Source organism: Mustelus asterias, chromosome 18 (assembly GCF_964213995.1).
Source record: "Mustelus asterias chromosome 18, sMusAst1.hap1.1, whole genome shotgun sequence".
Classification (NCBI taxonomy): Eukaryota; Metazoa; Chordata; class Chondrichthyes; order Carcharhiniformes; family Triakidae; genus Mustelus; species Mustelus asterias.
The window spans coordinates 56,879,047-56,899,763 of record NC_135818.1 but is presented as its reverse complement, the minus strand read 5'-3'; the positions used below and the strand labels follow the sequence as shown (position 1 = coordinate 56,899,763).

At 43.8% G+C, this 20,717-nt stretch overlaps 1 protein-coding gene across 1 annotated transcript in view; it reads left to right on the top strand.

The window, feature by feature from the left end:
* Positions 1-20,717, top strand: part of aspg (asparaginase homolog (S. cerevisiae)) — an 80,818-nt gene that overhangs the window by 30,331 nt on the left and 29,770 nt on the right. Inside the window, exons 7-9 of the mRNA XM_078234058.1 lie at positions 4,854-4,966; positions 17,818-18,003; positions 20,216-20,329. Of these exons, the coding sequence (XP_078090184.1) occupies positions 4,854-4,966; positions 17,818-18,003; positions 20,216-20,329 (413 nt within the window). The remainder of the gene's footprint in view (positions 1-4,853; positions 4,967-17,817; positions 18,004-20,215; positions 20,330-20,717) is intronic.

The following is a 20,717-nucleotide window of genomic DNA, read 5'->3' as shown; positions in this document are numbered from 1 at the left end:
CATCAGACCATTTCCCTTACCTACAGGAAATATAATTTGAGTCTCAGGAACAAAAATGAGTAGGGTAAGAAAAAATAGTCAGGGGAGCAGAATCATGATTGGGAGGTGGGGAAGGAACACTGGTGGCTGTGATGGGAATGAAAAGTGATAGGACATGGGGAGATGAGCAGAACAAAATAAAAAATGGTGTGCAATTACAAATATCAAAGAGACATTTTTGAGTAATTGCAGAGCTCAAAATAACTTGCAAATGGTGAATTTGCTTTCCAAATGATCAAATGCTATGAGCAACAATAAGTGCAAATATTTAGATAGTACCTTTAGTCAAAGGGGGACACATAACAAGAAATTAGGCAGGTAGGCAAAAGCACGATCAAAGAGGTTGCTTTTAAGGACTGCCTCAAAGGAGAAAAGAATTGTACAGCAGAGACAGGGGATGGAATCAGTGTCAATGGGGTGTGAATAGATTTGTCCCAGGTAAATTGGAATCAAACTTTGGCAAAACTCACTGAAAAATGGGCTGCCTTTAAAGAGGAGACAGTTTGTGAAAAGTGAAGGTAGGACAAACGAATCCAGAACTCCCTGGATAGAGAGTAATATGGAGCAGAACAGATGTCAGGTGGATAATACAGGTGAGAACCGAGTTGAATGTAAAAGGTTCAGAGGGGAAATGAAAAATCAAATAAAAGAAGCAAAGAAAGAGTAGGGGAAGAAACTGTCAACAAACATGAAAAGGAATCCAAAGTCTTCTATAAACATATAATAGTGAAAGTGTGCTAAGAAGAGGAGTGGGGCTAATTAGGGGTCTTAAAGAGGATTTACACAGAGCAACATGTGCATGGCTGAGATATTAAATGAGTACTTTGCATCTGTCCTTGCCAGGAAAGAAGATGCTGGCAAAGTTGTAGTGGCAGATGGAATTTAATCCTGAAAAGCCTGAGGTGATACACTTTGGAAGGAGTAATTTGACAAGGAAGTATTCAATGAATGGTAGGACACTAGGAAGTTCTGAGGAACAAAGGGACCTTGGTGTGTTTATCTATAGATTTCTGAAGGCGGAAGTGCATCTTCGTGGGGTGCTGAAAAAGGCATATGGGACACAAGCCTTTATCAATCGAGGCTTAGATTACAAAAGCAGGGAGGTCATGTTGGAATTGTGTCAAACTTTGGTGAGGTCACAGCTGGAATACTGTGCAGTTCTGGTCGCCACATTATAGGAAGGATGCAATTGCACTGGATGGGGTGCAGAGGAGATTCACCAGGATGCTGCCTGGGATGGAACATTTAAGTTATGAAAAGAGGTTGGGTAGGCTTGGGTTATTTTCATTGGAGCGGAGAAGACTGAGGGGGTGACCTGAATGAAGTGTATGAGATTATGAGGGGCATGGACAGAGTGAATAGGGAGCAGCTGTTCCCCTTAGTGGAAGGGTCAGTCATGAGGGGACACAAGTTCAAGGTGAGGGGCAGGAGGTTTAGGGGCCAGTATGATGACGGTCTGGAATGTTCTGCCTGTGAGGGTGGTGGAGGTGGGTTGCCTCACATCCTTTAAAAAGTACCTGGATGAGCACTTGACACCGTCATAACATTCAAGGCTATGGTGGGTTGCATCACATCCTTTAAAAAGTACCTGGATGAGGTACGTCATAACATTCAAGGCTATGGGCCATGTGTTGGTAGATGGGATTAATGGGATTAGGCTGGTATGTCAGGAGCTTCTTACATGTCGGTGCAGACTCTGATTCTCTGAAAGAGGAGGTAGCTGAGGCACTGAATGAATTATAAATTGATAAAGACGAGGTGTTTCTAGACTGGTTGGAATTGAAGTTGATAAGTCAGCAGGATTGGAATGGGATGCATCCTAAGACAGGAAAGGAAATAACGGGAAACTGTGGAGATAGTGGCCATAATCTTCCAGACCCCCTTAGATACAGGGATGGGCCGTAGGACTGGAGAATTGCAAATGTTACATGCTTGTTCAAGAAAAGATGTAAGGATAAAACGCGCAACTACAGACTAGACAGTTTAACCTCAGTGGTGTGAAACCTTACAGGCTAGTCAGTTGGTATTGGGAAAGCTTTTAGAAATGATAATTCTGGGCAAAATTGACAGACATGTGGGCAAATGTGGAATAATTAAGGAAAGCCAGCAGGAAAACCATGTATAACTAACTTGCTTATTTTTTTCATGAGCTAACAGAGAAGGTTGATGAGTTTAATATTGTTGATGTGGAGGACAAGCACTTCCAAACATGTTTGATAAGGTGACACATAACAAGCTGTCTGCAAAGTTAGAACCCATGGGATTAAAGGGCCTGGAATAGTATGAATACAAAATTGCCTGAGTGAGAGGAAACAGAGAATATTGGTGAACATGTGGCCCAGCAGAAAACATCACAGAGGCCATTAAGCCACATTCCCCCCCCCAACCCCCAGAGGTCAGGGACGGGGAGGGGGTTCCCGTTGGGCAGTGCCAACATGGCACTGTCAGCCTGCAACCCTGGAACTGCCCACTGGGCACATTGGCAGTGCCTATTGGGCACCCAGCATTGCCAGCGGGCACTGGGCAGTGCCAAGGGAGCATGGCCTGAAAGGGTGGGGCCAGTTGGGGACGGAGTCAGATTAGGGATTGTGGGGTGGTAGGGAACTCTGCATGGTGGAGTGGAGGCTGCTGGTGGGGCTGGCGCTTGGAGGCTGGCCATCGGGGATTAAGAGAAGGGGGATCGGAGGCCGGCGATTGGGGGAGGTGGGAGATCAGAAGCCGGCCATCGTGGATCGGGGGCTGAGGGGGCGGTCGGGGATGGCCATCGGGGATGGGGGGATGCGGGGGGGCGGGGGCGGTCAGGTTCCGCCATGGGTGGATGGGAATCGGAGGCAGGCTATCGGGAGGCTGTGGCCAGTGATTGGGAGGTCAGGGCCGGCCATCAAGAGACAGGGACCGGCCATCAGGAGGTAGGGACCAGCGATCAGAAGCCGGCCTACCGGAAGGCAGGGTCGCCGCATGCCCAAATAATAATCCAATTAATGCCCTCCATTTTATACTTATATACTTAATCTTAATTTATACATTGACACATGGGATTGGAAAATGTTGCTTATCCTGTTCACACAATTCTGAGAATTCCTGTAGAGGGCCAGGCACTGAATTGTACTTCAAACCAAAACAAATTCCATTGCAAAAAACCTTTTCTCCAAAAATCTACAGAAAGTCTGTGAGCAAGTGTGGCAGTAATTAGTGGCCTACGCTGGTGTTTGCCACTGACTGCAAAACATGGACCATTATTTATTTACAAAGTATTTTGTATATTTGCATTCAAATGAAATTTGAAGGGGGTGGTCTTACCAAAACAATTCCAATTGCCGAACGAGCGTGAAAATGGGAGAGAATCATACCCATTTTTTGGGTGAGCTCCCAGATGCCATCTTATAGATAAATGTGAGGTGATGCATTTTGGTAGATCAAATCGGGATAGGACCTACCCAGTTAGTGGTAGGGCATTGGGGAGAGTTATAAAACAAAGAGATCTAAGAGTACAGGTTCATAGCTCCTTGAAAGTGGAGTCACAGGTGGACAGAGTGGTGAAGAAGGCATTCGGCATGCTTGGTTTCATTGGTCAGAACATTGAATACAGGAGTTAGGATGTCTTGAAGTTGTACAAGACATTGGTAAGTCCACACTTGGAATACTGTGTACAGTTCTGGTCACCCTATTATAGAAAGGATATTATTAAACTAGAAAGAGCGCAGAAGAGAGTTACTAGGATGCTACCGGGACTTGATGGTTTGAGTTATAAGCAGAGACTGGATAGACTGGGACATTTTTCCCTGGAGGATTGGAGGCTTAGGAGCATTCTTATAGAAGTCTATAAAATTCTGAGGGGCATAGATGAGATAGATAGTCAACATCTTTTCCCAAAAGTAGGAGAGTCTAAAACTAGAGGGTATAGATTTAAGATGAGAGGGAGAGGTGCAAAAGGGTCCAGAGGGGCAATTTTTTCAGAATGGTGAGTGTCTGGAACGAGCTGCCAGAGGCAGTAGTAGAAGTGGGTACAATTTTGTATTTTAAAAAGCATTTAGACAGTTACATGGGTAAGATGGGTATTGAGGGATATAAGCCAACTGGGACTAGCTTAGTGGTAAAAACTGGGCGGCATGGACAAGTTGGGCCAAAGGGCCTGTTTCTATGCTGTAAACCTCTATGACTCTATGGCACAGTCTTAGCTTGCTTCTGTGCTGTAACCATTCTATGAGCTAGATCATGTGTAGAGAAAGGCTTGCTCTATGTGGACTCATCAAATGCCTGAATATCAATCTCAGTAAGTCTCCTAACGAGGTCATTGTTGCATATTCCATTTCGCATCAAGCATTCTTCTTAGATCTCTGATTGAGATGAACAGTTTTTTGCTGTGAGTCTATGTTCACTAGGAATTGGACTGAAACTGTGTAAACTCATATCACTTATTATCTTTGCACTTTGCAGAATACTTTTTTCTTGTTAGTTTGGGCTGAACTGAAAGCTAAGTCCTGAATAATCAGACTAATAAACAACCCCATTTAATGGAATTAAATATTTTACAATTACTTCAATTTTATTGAACTGCAGGTGCAGTGAAGTGGCTGGCTGAGTTGGCTAGATGATTAGCATGTGGTTCAGAATAATGCCAATAGTTTGGTGTTGGTTCCTGTTGTGGCCAAGGTAGATTGGGGACCTATTTCCTTTGTTTGTCCCTGAATGTGGAGGGTAATGGCAAACTGTCACTGAAAATACCTTAGGATGAAACATCAACAGACAACGAGCCAAGGACCTGCTTTGGGCAAAGGTGAAGTGTTGTGAAATTATGTTTGTTTTATTTATAGTCAGCTGGGACACTGTTTGGAGACCAAAGACAACTAAGAGGTTTACAGTGCAGACCAATATGAATCATAATGTGGGATTGTTAAGATTATTCCCAGGAATCACTGCTGTCACGGTAATTTTCCTTTTTCATACTCATTTACTAAAAATTTTCTAATGATCAGAATGAAACTGAGACCGCACAAAATAATTTTTAAAAGGGAATATGTGATATATTTTTAAAATGCTATAACAAATACAAAATGCCCAGCATTGATAATACCAGCATGAGATATGAAATCTAATATAAAAGTGAGAGTAGTTATCAGAAAGTAAGCAAAATTGCTCTGTATTGAAATGACATAAAGAAATGTATATCCAAGTGGGATGAGATGGGCCAAGGTTTACAAAATCTGGTGACCAGAATGTTACATTTTAAGAATTCACCAGTTTGAAAAATAAGTCAGTTTTATTATTGGACTGTCTTAGAAATATTTAACCTAATTATGCTGTTTGCTATATTAATTTTTAGTTGCACAAAATGAAATTAGAAAAGTACGTTGCATAAATGTAGTAATTGGATGGGATTTTACACCTCCCACACAGCATATTTTGCAGCAGTGGAGGTGGCCTGCCATTGGCCAGCAGCGAGATCTTCTCGTCCTGCTGCTGTCAATGGGGTATCCCCTTGTTCGCGCCTTCTGCCACAGGAAACCTGTGACAAGGACTCGCCGTCAGCCAGAACCAAACAATCCCACTAGCAGAAATGGCCAGAAAATCCCACCCATTGGTAATTGGCAAAATCAGTTGATGTTTTTGTCACAACTTTCTGGAACAAGAGTGTACCAGAACCATGGTATTGTCTTCTTACAGTTAAAGCCTCATTAAAAAAACATTACCAAAAGCCACACATCATTTTGAATTGTTATGAACGGAATGGAACAAAGACAGCTATGTCAGACCCCTATTTATCGACCCCGCAGCTCAGCCTTCAACAACATTATTCCTACGAAACTCATCTCCAACCTCCATGGCCTGGGGCTCGGCTCCTCCCTCTGCGACTGGATCTTGAACTTCCTAACCACAGATCGCAATCAGTAAGGATAGGCAACAATACCTACTCCACGATCATCCTCAACACCAGTGCCCCACAAGGCTGTGTTCTCAGCTCCTTACTATACTCCTTATACACCTAAGACTGTGTGGCCAAATTCCCCTCCAACTCGATTTTCAAATTTGCTGATGACATCACTGTAGTGGATGGGTCTCAAACAATGAGGAGATGGAGTACAGGAAAGAGATAGAGAATCTGGTGAACTGGTGTGACAACAATAATCTCTCCCTCAATGTCAACAAAACGAAGGAGATAGTCATTGACTTCAGGAAGCATAGTGGAGAACATGCCCCAGTTTACATCAATGGGGACAAAGTAGAAATGGTCGAGAGCTTCAAGTTTTTAGGTGTCCAGATCACCAACAACCTGTCCTGGTCCCCCCATGCTGACACTATAGTTAAGAAAGCCCACCAAAGCCTCTATTTTCTCAGATGATTAAGGAAATTTGGCATGTCCGCTACGACTCTCATCAACCTTTACAGATGCACCATTGAAAGCATTCTTTCTGGTTGTATCACAACCTGGTATGGCTCCTGCTCTGTCCAAGACTGCAAGAAACTACAAAGGGTTGTGAACGATTTTCCCACTCTACCAGAAGGTTAGGCCCAAAGTATTTTCTTCACTGCTTATAGGTTTTTCACGGGTTTAAACTGTGATTTTTAATTGATTGTGATTCTATTTCTAATTATGTTTCCTCGACTTGTATCTTCTTCCCAGGCCTCTACCTATGGGATTAAGTAACTTGCCATTTGGTACAGGAGATGGTCTTATGCTCCAAGATAATAAGGAAGCACTTTAAATAATGAAAAAAAAATGTTTGTTCTATTACAATAACAGTTCTGTAGTTTTGCTGTGAGAAGGGACTCAAAGACATAATTCATTCTTTTTGATTTGATTTATTATTGTCACATGTATTGGGATACAGTGAAAAGCATTGTTTCTTGCGCATTATACAGACAAAACATACCATACATAGGGAAGGAAAGGAGAGAGTGCATAGCTAGGGTGTAGAAAAAGATCAACTTAATGCAAGGTAGGTCCATTCAAAAGTCTGATGACAGCAGGGAAGAAGCTGTTCTTGAGTCGGTTGGTACGTGACCTCAGTCTTTTGTGTCTTTTTCCCGACAGAAGAAGGTGAATGAGAGAATATCCGGGGTGCGTGGGGTCCTTAATTATCCTGGCTGCTTTGCCAAAACAGTGGGAAGTGTAGACAGAGTCAATGGATGGGAGGCTGATTTGTGTGATGGATTATCAAATCCAATCAATATAAACGTATGGTTAAATGGACATTGGTACTTATGGAGATCTACACTGGTGTGACCATATCAATGGTTGGAGAATCAGTTTTCCATAGAATTCACTCTGGACTCCAGCCCTCAACTTTAAGACCTCAGCAAGACTGAGAACCTATACAGGGGAACCATTCTGAATTGGGAGTACAACTTCTGTCCCTACCTCCTATGAAAGGCAGCTGATTTGGTTACCAATGATTGTAATGGAGGGCTCAGGACTGAGCCCAATAGGGCGAAATTGGTTCTAAGAGATCCACTTAGACTGGCTCAACATCTTTCAGCTACAGAATGGCCATCTTAGTAAAATCCTGCTTAATTAAATACCCCAACATTTTCCAGGAATGTCCAGGGACTATCAACGGAGACAAGGTGACCTTGCATGTTGACCAGGAAGTGATTCCACAATTTTGCAAGGCCCGCCAGTATCATTTGCCTTATGGGAAAGAGTTGAAGCAGAAATCCAAAGACTGGATGTGAAGGGATCATCAAACCAGTCCAATTTGCGGAATGGGCAGCACCAATCGTACCAATTTTGAAGCCAGATGAATCAATCCACCTTTGCGGGGAATTTAAACAAACAGTAAACTGTTTCCTACAGCTTAAGAAATGCCCAGTCCCTCAGATTGGAGATTTATACGCAAAGTTGGCAGGAGGACTCTCATTTTCGAAATTTCAAATGAGTCACGCTTACTTACAATTACAGCTAGATGAGGAATCCTAGAGATATTCATCTCTTAATACTCAAAAGGGTCTTCACCAATACACTAGACTGACATTTGGGGTATTATCAGCCTTCTCAATCTCAATCTTCCAGTAAATGATGGAAGACATTCTACAAGGTCTACCTCAGATTGCTATCTATCTGGATGATGTCCTCATAAAAGGAAAAACTAATCAGGAACAGCGAAAGAACCTTGAAGTTCTAAGTCAATTTCCCAAAGCAGGCATACGCCTAAGAAGGGAAAAATGTGTATTCCAGGCCCCCCCCAAGTGACCCATTTGGGCTACAGAGTAGACCATTTTCTGGGATTGGTAACCTACTGTGGAAAATTTATACACAAACCTGCCTCCATTTTGGCTCCATTGCGCCAACTAAAAAAGGATCAGCCTTGGGAGTGGTCTCCCAATCAATCTTTGGCTTTCAATAAAGTAAAACAACAGCTTTCCTTGTTGAACATTCTGACACATTATGATCCCAGGAAAGAACTATTACTGCCCTGTGACGCGTCCCCTAATGGCATCGGGATGGTATTGGCAGATAAGTGGCCAAACAGAGGAATTGCCAATTGAATATGCTTTCAGGACCTTGGCTAGTACAGAACACAAATACGCCTACATCGAAAAAGAAGGGTTGATGATGACATTTGATGCGAAAAAATTCCACCAGTACTTCTATGGACAGAGATTTGTCATTATCACAGACCACAATCCGCGACTGGGACTGCTAAGGGAGGACAAGGCAGTGGCGCCTGTAGCATCAGCTGAAATCCAGCACTGGGCTTTATTACTGGCTGCCTACAATTACCAATTGGAACACTGTCCAGGAGGCTGAGAAACTAACGGAGATACCATGAGTTGGCTCCCGCTTGCAGACACCCCAACAGTGGTACCCCCAATAGAAGAGACTGTAATAACAATGAATTTTTTTGGAGACACTCCCAGTGGCAGTGAATAATATTCAACTGTAGACTCAAAAACCCAGTTCTCGTTAAATTGAAACAGCTGACAGGGGAACCAGAAGGCTGTTGCAGCCTGAATTCCACCCATATTGGTGTCAGAAAGAGCAGCTAACCATAAAAGCTGGCATTCCGAGTTATTATCCCAAGCCAGGGCCGCCGTCCCATCCTGGTTGAACTTCACTGTGGCCACCAGGAGTGACCTAAATGAAGATGCTCGCAAGGAGCTATGTCTGGTGACCAGGCATGGATACGGACATAGCCACACTCGTGGGTCACGTTAGCAATGCCAACATGGGCAGAAGTCACCACTATCAGCTTCTCCACACTCTTAGGAATAGCCAGATAGGCCATGGACTCGACCACACATTGATTATGCCAGTCCATTTGTGGGCTTGATGTTCCTCGTAATCATAGATGCCGACTCAAAATGGATGGATGTACACAGGGTGCACTCACCAAATACAAGAACGACGGTAGAGAAACTTTGTGCCTCCTTCACAACACACTGGATCCCGTAGGTGCTAATTTCCGATAATGGACCATCCTTTACCAGCCAGGAATTAATCTTTTTCATAAGGTTGAATGGAATTTGACACATTCGGACAGCGCCACATCATCCATCGTCTAACAGTCTGGTGGAAAGAGCAATGATGTGGAGATACCGGCGTTGGACTGGGGTAAACACAGTAAGAAGTCTCACAACACCAGGTTAAAGTCCAATAGGTTTATTTGGTAGCAAAAGCCACTAGCTTTCGGAGCACTGCCCCTTCATCAGGTCAATCAAAGAGCAATCCAGACCTTGAAAGCAGGCTTGAAGAAACAGCCTGTAGTCTTTTTGGACACCAAACTTTCCAGATTTCTGTTTGATTACAGAACAACCTCCTCTGTGATATTCTGACTACTAGAATAACGCCAGCCGAGTTGCTCATGGGCAAGTTGAACCTGATCTTCCTGAACCTAGGGGAGGGAAGGTGGAAAGGCATCAAGAAGCCCAGTGCCAAACCCACAACAACACCAGTCGTTACAGACACCTAAAAAGTTGGGGGATAATCATGGGAATGGCCCCAGGTGGTTTCAAGGCACAGTTGACTCAAAGACAGGACTGATATCTTATAAAGTCCGGGTGGGGGATATCATCCTGAGAAACACCTGGAGCATTTGAGTTTTAAATTCTCAGGCCATCCAGGAACAAACTATTCTCAGCATGTCGAGCCTCGGAAAAACTTTTGGGACCTGCCAGCTCCCGCTCTGTCTCCAGTCAGAGGGACCTCTGGGTCCGAAATGGATATGGCGGACTTAGCCATGGCTCCATGTCTACTCTCTTGGTGTCCAAAGAAGGGAGTGAACCAGAGCTTCGGCATTGGAAGTGAAACAGATGAGTACTGGTTCGCTATACCCTGTCTACCTTGGACTCCAAGCTTGATGAACCAGACCCAGTGCTTAAATACCTCAAGGCGCTTCAGGCAAACAAATTGCCAAGGTTCCTCGGGACCTGGAGGGAGAGGGATGTAATGACTTTAATGTGGCCCATGATATGGACCTTTTAGAATATGAACTCCCTAATTAAGGCAGTAATAGGCTGGCCAATCAGGGAGCCCCGACTCTGTATTCTGGCCTTGGGTGGCTGTCTGTGTGGAGTTTGCACGTTCTCCTCATGTCTGCATGGGTTTCCTCCGGGTGCTCTGGTTTTCTGCCACAGTCCAACAATGTGCATGTTAGGTGGATTAGCCATGCTAAATTGCCCCTTGGTGGCCCAAAGATATGTAGGTTTAGCCTTGGAAAATGTGTGGTGTTACGGTGATAGGGCAGGAAAGGGTGTCTAGGTGGGGTGCTCTTTTGGCGAGTCGGTGCAGACTCAATGGGCCAAATGGCCTGTATCTGTAGTCTTGGAGTTCTATAATTCGACATCTGTGGGAAAACATGAATGGACAGTCAGGTATTATAATCCAGGTCAGAAACTCCAAGGTGTTTGATGAAGCTAGCCTAGATCACAAGTTTTTCACTTTGAATTTGGCATGGGTGAGCATAAGATATTTCACTCCAGGTATGATTCAAGTGGCCCACTAGGGAGCTTTGGTAAAACAAAGTTTATTTAAGAATACAATGAGCAATAACTTTTACCAATTACAAACAATAACAAAAAATAACATAATATTGTATATACCTTAACAGTTAAAAATGCTGCTCCAGCACAAACACCCCCACCAACATACACTTGGGCGTAGCACAGAAAGTATGTATGCGCATGTGATGCTGGATCTTGCAGCTTTGCAACCCCTGCTGTGGATTATTCTTTTGGATGTTGAACTGAAAATGCTGGGGCTTTCTCAGTTCTGGAACCTTTTAGCACACTTCAAGACAGAGATACCACATGCCTTAGGCTTCTAAATAGCCAGCAGAATTTCCAATACCAAGGAGAGAGACAAAAACACTGCATCCAACCTGCAGTCCAAACAGCTTCTGCCAAACTGAAAGTAACTCTTGGATTTTCCCTGTGGAGGGGAAAAACTGTCCCACCTGATCAAAAAACAGTACAGCACAGGAACAGGCCCTTTGGCCCAACAAGCCAGTGCCGATCACACTGTCCTACCTTGACCAACTGCCTTTATCCCTCTATACCCCGGCTGAAAGTCTTAAATGTTGCTAACATATCTGCCTCAACCACCTCACTTGGTAGTGCAATCCAGGTCCCCACCACCCTTTGTCAAAAAATCTTGCCCCGTACATCACTACCGAACCTTTTCCCCCTTACCTTGAACTTGTGCTCCCTTGTAATTCTCATTTAAAGTTTATTTATTAGTCACAAGTAGGCTTACATTCATACTGCAATGAAGTTACTATGAAAATCCCCTAGTTGCCACATTCTGGCCCCTGTTCAGGTACACTGAGGGTGAATTTAGCATGGCCAATTGACCTAGCCTGCACATCTTTGGACTGTGGGAGGAAACCGGAGCACCCGGAGGAAACCCACGCAGACACGAGGAGAATATGCAAACTCCACCCAGACAGTGACCCAAGCCAGGAATAGAACACGGGTCCCTGGCGCTGTGAGGCAGCAGTGCTAACTGCTGTGCCATTGTGCAGCTCTGGAAAAAAATTTCCAACTGTTCACCTTATTTATGTCCCTCATTTTATAAACTTCTATCAGGTCGCCCCTCAGCCGTCTTTCCAGGGAGAACAATCCCAGTTTATTCAATCTCTCGTCATAGCTAATACCCTACATACCAGACAACGTCCTGGTAAACCTTTTCTGAACTCCCTCCAAAGCCACCATGTCCTTCTGGTAGTGTAGCGACCAGAATTGGACACAATATTCCAAATGTGGCCTAACCAAGTTTTATATAACTAACATAATTTGCCAACTTTTATACTTGATGTCCCGGCCAATGAAGGCAAGCATGTCATATGCTTTCTTCACCATCTTTTCTACCTGTGTTGCCACTTTTAAGGATCTGTGGATCTGTTATCCCAGATCTTTCTATGCTCCTGATGGTTCTGCCATTTATTTTGTAGCTCCCACCTGAATTGGATGTACCAAAATGCATCACCCCGCATTTGACCGGATTAAACTCCATCCCCCATTTCTCTGCCCATTTTTCCAGCCTATCAATATCCTGCTGTATTCTCTGACAATCTTCATCGCTATCTGCAACTCCGGCAATCTTAGTATCGTCCGCAAACTTGCAGATCAGACCAGTTACGTTTTCTTCCTAGTCATTTATATATATTACAAACAACAGAGGTCCCAGCACTGATCCCTGTGGAACACCACTAGTTACAGGCCCCTATTCAGAAAAACATCCTTCCACCACGACCCTCTGTCTTCTATGGCCAAGCCAGTTCTGAATCCATCTAGCTAGTTCACCCTTGATCCTGTGTGATTTAACCTTTTGTACCAACCTACCATGAGGGACCTTGTCAAATGCTTTACTAAAGTCCATGTAGACAACATCCACAGCCCTTCCCTCGTCAATCATTTTTGTCACTTCCTCAAAAAACTCAATCAAATTAGTGAGATGTGACCTCCCTCATACAAAACCATGCTGTCACTAATAAGACCATTCAGTTCCAAATGTGTATAGATCCTATCCCTAAGAATCTTCTCCAACAATTTCGCTATCACTGATGTCAAACTCATTGACCTATAATTACCCGGGTTATCCTTGCTACCCTTTTTAAATCTCCACACCCTTTTTAAATAACAGGTCAACATTGGCTATCCTCCAATCTTCTGGAACCTCACCTGTGACCAACGAGGAAATAAAGATTTCTGTTAGAGGCCCCTTTTTGCCTTCGTAACTCCCTGTTTGAGTTACTTTCTATTTTCCCTGTATTCAAGTGCTTCATCTGTTTTTAGTTGCCTAGACCTTATGTATGCATCCTTTTTCTCTTTGACCAGACTCACAATTTCCTTGGTCATGCATGGTTCCCGAATCCTTCCTTTTCACAGGCACATACCTGTCCTGCACTCTGATCAACTGCTCCTTAAAAAACTCCCACATGTCAGATGTGGATTTATCCTCAAACAGCGTCTCCCAAACAACAGCCTCAATCCTACCTAATCCGGCTGAAGGTAGCCTTTCCCCAGTTTTGCACCCTGACCAGAGGACAACACTTGTCCTTTTCCATAAGTATCCAAAAGCTTATGGAATTGTGATCACTGTTCGCCACACGTCACACGCCACTGCAACTTTGATGACCTGGCCGGGCTCACTCACTAGTACCAGGTCCAGTATAGCCTCCTCTCGAGTCAGGCTATCTACATGTTGTTCCAAAAAATCTTCCTGGACACACTTGACAAATTCCTCACCATCCAGGCCTCTAGCCCTAAGAGATTTTCAGTCAATATGAGGAAAATTAAAGTCTCCCACTACAATAACCCTATTATTTCTACACCTGTCCAAAATTCGCTTACATATCCGTTCTTCAACTTCCCGTGGGCTATTGGGAGGTCTGTAGTACACCCCCATCTTCGTGACTGCCCCCTTCCTGTTTCTGAGCTCTACCCACAGTGCCTCGTTACATGATTCTTCCAAGGTGTCCTCCCTCTGTACAGCTGTGATATGTTCCTTAACCTGTATTGCTACTCCCCCACCTCTCTTTCCTTTCCCTCTGTCTCATCTAGGACATCTATATTGCAGAAAATTTAGCTGCCAGTCCTGTCCTTTTTTTAACCATGTCTCCTATACTGCAACCACATCCAAGTTCTGTGCATGAATCAAGGTTGTAAGTTCATCTGTCTTATCCGTTATACTCCTTGCATTGAAGCAGATGCACTCCAGACCTCCAGGCCCACTGAGTTTGACCTCCCCCCACCTGCTCTTCCTCTTAGCTAGCCTGGTCTTAGTCCCATGCTCATTCCAAATTTCTACACTTGCTGATCTACTCTTCTGATTCCCACCCCCCTGCCACACGAGTTTAAACCCACCCGAATCACACTAGCGAACCTCCCAGCCAGGATACTGGTGCCACTCCAGTTCAGGTGTAACCCGTCCTTCTTGTACAAGCCCCACCTTCCCCAGGAAGACATCCCAATGATCCAAAAATCTGAAGCCCTCGCTCCTGCACCAGTTCTTCAGCCACGTGTTCAGCAACACTAGCTCCCTGTTCCTAGCCTCAGTAGCATGGGGAGCAATCCTGAGATTACTACCCTAGAGATCCTGGTGTTTAATTTTCTACCTAACTCCCTAAATTGCCATTGCAGGACCTCACCACACTTTCTCCTCAGGTCATTCGTGGCAATATGGACAATGACATCTGTCTGATTTTTACCTCCCGTTTTAGGATGCTTTGTACCCACTCAGACTTTCCAGGATCCTGGCACCAGGGAGGCAAACTACCATCCTGGTGTCCCTTTTGCGGCCACAGAAGCGCCTATCTCTGTGCCCCGACAATTAAATCCACTATCACTATTGCTTTGCTACACTTTGCGCTCCCCCATCTGTGCAGCAGGGCTAGCCGTGGTGCCTTTGCTCTGTCCCCTGATGGACCTTCATCCTTATCAGTATCCAAAATGGTATACTTGTTGGATAAGGGGACAGCCATAGGGGACCCCTGCACTGACTGCCTACCCTGTCTGGCGGTCACCCTTCTATCCTCCTGCACCTTGGGTGTGACCACATCTCTGTAGCTATAATCTATAACAATTTCTGCTCATCGTGTGCTCCTCAGTGCTTCCAGCTGCTGCTCTAACCAATCCATGCATTTGGTGAGCATCTGCAACTGGATGTACTTTCCACAGATGTGCAGACGTCCTCAGGGGCGCCTGAAGTGTCCATGATACCCCACATCTCGCAGGAGTAGCACACAACCCTGCCAATTGACATGTCTCCCCTTCTATTGCTTGTTAGATTAAAAGCTAAATACTAGTTAGGTGCATAAAAATTACTGCTGCTCTCACGAATGGGACTCTAAAATTAGTGTCTCCTGAATCTAGCTTGTTTACCCTCAGAAAAGTGTGAAAAAAAATAAAACTCTTATCTTACAAAATGTAGCTCAGATTTTACTTTTGTGAACTGGAGAAAGAATGGGTTAAGAACACATGTCACCTGACTTATAAAGAACCAATGAGGAGCCCCTCTCTGTCTTTTCAAAGTCTGACATCAGCAGCAAGTAATCCTGAAGGTTCTCCTGGTGCTACTGAAAATGGGGTGCCATTTTGGGTCTTGCAAGCTGCTCCTCTCAGCTGCACCCATTGGTCTCACGTCGCTTTGAGACCTGTAATGTCTGTGCCCTTTTTTTGGCCAGAGGAGGAGAGAGGGTGGGAAACACCAATGTAGAGTTTTAGGCTCAACCACTCCTTGACACCAGATCTTCCGCTTCCCACTTCTCAGTTGATGTTGCTGCGCTGACTCCTCTCAGAATGCTCCAGTGAAGTCCCTCTGCCACCTCTACCATTCTTCCCCCAACAATTCAAAAGGGGTTATAAAACTCCAGGACACTGGCCCAGATTAAAAATAAACAAAAGGCCCATTATCATCAATAAAAGCACATCACCTCAGTGCCACAATGGAAAAAAAACAGGCCTGCTAATAACAGCAGAGAGCATGCTTAAAATACATTTCCTAAAGGCTCAGTAGCGTCACACAGGGCATTGAAAGAAAATCTTGACTTGTATTTTCACCAGAGTAGCAAACAAGGAACAAAACATTAAATGGTTGCTACAATTACACACAAACAATAAATTACACTGATGAAATGATCAAATATCACTTGTGAAAACTGCATTCTGTTCTCATGGTGCCTTAAACTTGCGCTTGGGAGTGCTATGTCTTGGTGCCCCCCTGAACTCAACTGCATCATTGTGGCATTGTGATGGCTGGATCACTGGGTTTTTTTGCTTAGAAGAGCAAGAACCTATTTAAGATAAAGACAACCTTATATTGTTTGCAGCCTCTACCTGCCCTGCTTCTGTCCACCGGACTCTTACCTTCCTCCGAGACCCCTGCCTCTTCATGACCTGATGACCTTGGTGCATGCTTACACTTGAGATCTATGGTATCCATCTCACATTTACTCAGGATAAGCAGGTTGGCTGCCCCATCACCAGTTCTTGTGCACACAGTGGCATTATGGCTCGCATAACATCACGCTGGTGCAAATCACTACGAGTTCACAGCTACTGTGTGCTGACCACACCGGGGGCTCACAGGCAAGTATAGCCCTTGTATGATGAGGGACATGCTTGGGCAGTGTGGTGGGGAGTTTTTTAAACACAGATCAGGGTGCCCTTTAAAGATGATGCCCCAATCTCTGAGGGCCGGCTGTATCAGATCCTGGCATACCAGAGTGATGGTGTAAACCACGCCCCCAAATTTCATGTGCGCATTGTGCCAGAAAATCTGGCCTGAAAATTTGGCTGTGCATCTGGAGAGATACTTGCCAGTTTTCAGTCTGAATCTGTTGACGAATTTTGGGAAAATTCCACCCAAGGAGCATGGTATTGTGGGAACCATTATTGAAACAACTTCTGAGGTGTAACCCATGAACATGAGTGAGGCGTATATGTCGTATAAACTGTAGGACGAACTTTGCCTGCTGTATTCCTCTTTTTGTGTGGATTTAAAAATCTAATTATGCTTTCAAAGAATTCATTTTGTGGTTAAAAACTGATTTATCAGGATTATAAAACTTTTGCTGCTATTGAGTTCAGTGTTACCCTAAGGCATAAGAAGAAAATTGTTCTTTCTAGTCACTGGCAATTGTTTGAGATTGGACCCTGAAGTGAGCAAAGACCATCTATTTCTATCTATGTAATATTGTCCAACTCCACCCCATCTCATTTCATCTGATGATGAAGCTCTCTTCCATGCCTTTGATATCTCTGGACTTGGTTACTCCAATACAATCCTACAAAGTCTCCCACATTCTAACTTCAGTATACTTGAGGTTATCCAAATCTTGGCTGCCCATGTCCATACTCACACCATGTCCCATTTACTCACTGACCTAGATAGGCTCCTTCTGGTCAAGCAACGCCTCAATTTTAAAATTATCATTCCTATTTTCAAATTTCTCCATAGCCTCGCCTTTCCCTATCCTGGTAACCTCCTTCAACTACAGAACTCCCTGAGATATCTGTGTCCATCTAATTCTGGTTTCTTGAGCATTTAATTGCTGTGTCGTTGGTGGCTGTGCATTCAGCTGTCAAGACCTTACACTCTGTGATTCGCTCCTAAATTTCTACCTACCTTGTTCTCCTCTTTGAGAAGTTCCATAAAACTTTACTCTTACCAAATTTTTGTCTATCTGTCCTAATATTGCCTTATGGCTTGGTGCCTAATTTTGCCCAAATGCACTCCTTTGAAGTGCCTTGGGACATTTTATTACATTAAAGGCACTTTATAAATGTGATTGTAATTGTTGTGTATCTTACTTCCATGGCTGCAACTCTTCTTTCCAGGTAAGAGCATTTCTGCAAGCACCAATGGAAGGAATTGTGTTGGAAACATATGGAATGGGGAATGCTCCAAATAATCGTTCAGATTTATTGGAAGAATTTAAACAAGCCATTGAGCGTGGAGTGTTTATAATAAACTGCACTCAGTGTTTGAAAGGCTCTGTTAGTCAATCATATGCAACAGGAAAGGTGAGTCACTGATCTACTTATGGCTTGGATTTCCAATTGCAGCACTCTCAACTCAGGATTTTCTATCTATTCATATTGATGGGCAGAGCATCATTGGGCAGGGAGTGCAGGAGTGGATGTCTTTCCTATCAATTAATTACTGCCATATATTATTCCCCCAAAATTGATTGAATTAGAAAATAGTTTTAATTTATTGGCTAAAGGATGGGTAATTCTGCAACCTGATTCTTTAAATAACTGAATGCTATGACCTGAGCTTTGCTTTGGGCTGCTGTGTAAGAAAGTGAGTTAGGTGGTTGTGGAGAAGGGCGTAGGATGGACAATGCTACCTTCCTCTGAGATGCTACTCCTGACTGCATTGGACTTCCAACCCTGGGGTTATCATTGTGCTAGAGGTAGCTATCCTGTCATGTCTGTCTGAGAATAGAAATGCCAAGTTACAGCACTTGGCAGGGTGGGAGAGCTTGCAGGTGTGAGTAAGAAGTCACCAGCATATTCATTTTAAAATTACAGAAAATCTCTCTCTTGATGAGGCATGTGAGTGGTTTATGGAGACAGTGGGGATGATTTTAATTATGGGCAATGTCGTACTTGCTGGCTATGTTGATGCCCTAGGCCCCACTAACGTGCAGCTGTCACCATATGAGTGCTTTGCTGCATCTCACAGGGTCTGAGAGGGCAATATTCAACAATGTGCTGTGCTGAGTCTTCAGCAAGCAGTGAGGGGCAGTCACAGTCATAGAGGTTTATAGCATAGAAACAGGCCCTTCAGCTCAACTTGTCCATGCCGCCCAGTTTTTACCACTAAGCTAGTCTCAAATTGCCCACGTTTTACCCATATCCCTCTATACCCATCTTACCCATGTAACTGACTAATGCTTTTTAAAAGACAAAATTGTACCAGCCTATACTACTGCCTCTGGCAGCTTGTTCCAGACACTCACCACCTTCTGTGTGAAAAAATTGCCCCTCTGGACCCTTTTGTATCTCTCCCCTCTCATTTTAAATCTATGCCTTCTTGTTTTAGACTCCCCGACCTTTGGGAAAAGCTGTTGACAATCTACCTCACCCATGCCCCTCAGTATTTTATAAATCTCTATGCAAACACCCCTAAGCCTCCTACACTCCAGGGACAAAAGTCACAATCTATCCAGCCTCGCCTTATAACTCAATCCATCAAGTGCCGGTAGCATCCTAGTAACTCTTTTCCACACTCTTTCTAGTTTAATAATATCCTTTCTATAATAGGGTGACCAGAATTGCACACTGTATTCCAAGGGTGGCCTTACCAATGTCTTGTACAACTGGTACAAGACATTGGTCAAGACATCCCAACTCCTGTACTCTATGTTCTGACCAATGAAACCAAGCATGCTGAATGCCTTCTTCGCCACCCTATCAACCTGTGACTCCACTTTCAAGGAGCTATGAACCTATATCCCTAGATCTCTTTGTTCTATAACTCTCCCCAATGCCTTACCATTAACTGAGTAGGTCCTGCCCCGGTCCTGTCCAGTCAATCATTCAGATGAGTTGTCAACAGCTGGAAATTAAAATCAACCTTAATATATTAAACAATCAGACAATTAATTACCAGTTAATAATATTTTTGCTTCTCTATCAGCAAAGTAATTTATAAGATTGCTTTGAGTGCACTTCTGTCTTCTATTTTCCTGTAAAAAAGAAACTGGCTCACTAGTGTTTGTTAGGGTTGGAAATCTGCCATGCTTATCTGATCTGACCTATATGTGACTCCAGATCCACAGGAACAAAGTTGACTTTTACTTGCCCCTGAAATGGCCTAGCTCAGTTCAAGGGCAACCAGAGATGGGAAAAAATGCTGGCTCAGCCAGTGATGCCCAAATCCCATGATCGAACAAAAGAAATTCCAAAGGGATGGACAATGAATACTAATATAGCCAGGGATTTCTACATCCCATGAACAAATAACAAAAAATTGATAAGCATTAAAAATTGAAAAACTTTAACAAGTGCATTTATTTAACAATGTTATGCCTATTGTGCATAATTTTAAAAAGATTTGCACAGCTAAAATCTATTACCTGGATTTCTGCCCATTTGGATCGTTAACTATTAAATCAAGCATTAATTTTAAGGAAATCAGGTGTATGTTATACTCTCTTTAAATATGGAAAAAGTTCATTTTATTTCAGCTGAATTTGTTTCAAGTCCTGTGAACTTCTGATTTCAGGCTCTCACTGACCTAGGTCTCATTCCTGGATGTGATATGACACCTGAAGCTGCTTTGGCCAAACTGTCCTATGTACTGGGTAAGACAGAACTGACCATACAGGAGAAGAGAAAGGTAATGCTTTTCAGTCACAAAATAATATTCTGGTGCTGTGCAAATGTTTTTTTCTAATTGCCATCAAAAAGATGGTGATGAACTGCCGCCTTGAAGTACTGCCATCCATATAGTGTAGATACACCACAGTGCTGTTAAGGAGGGAGTTCCAGCACATAACCCAGTGATAGTGAAGGAACGGCGATGTAATTCCAAGTCAGGATGGTGTGGGGCTTGGAGGGGAATTTGCAGATGGTGGTGTTCCCATGTGCCTGCTGCCCTTGTCCTTCTAGATGGTAAAGATCATAAGCTTGGAAGCTGCTGTCAAAGGTGCCTTGGCAAGATGCTGCAGTGTATGTTCTAGATGGCATATATTGTAGATGCAATGTATCAGTGTTGGATGGTTAAG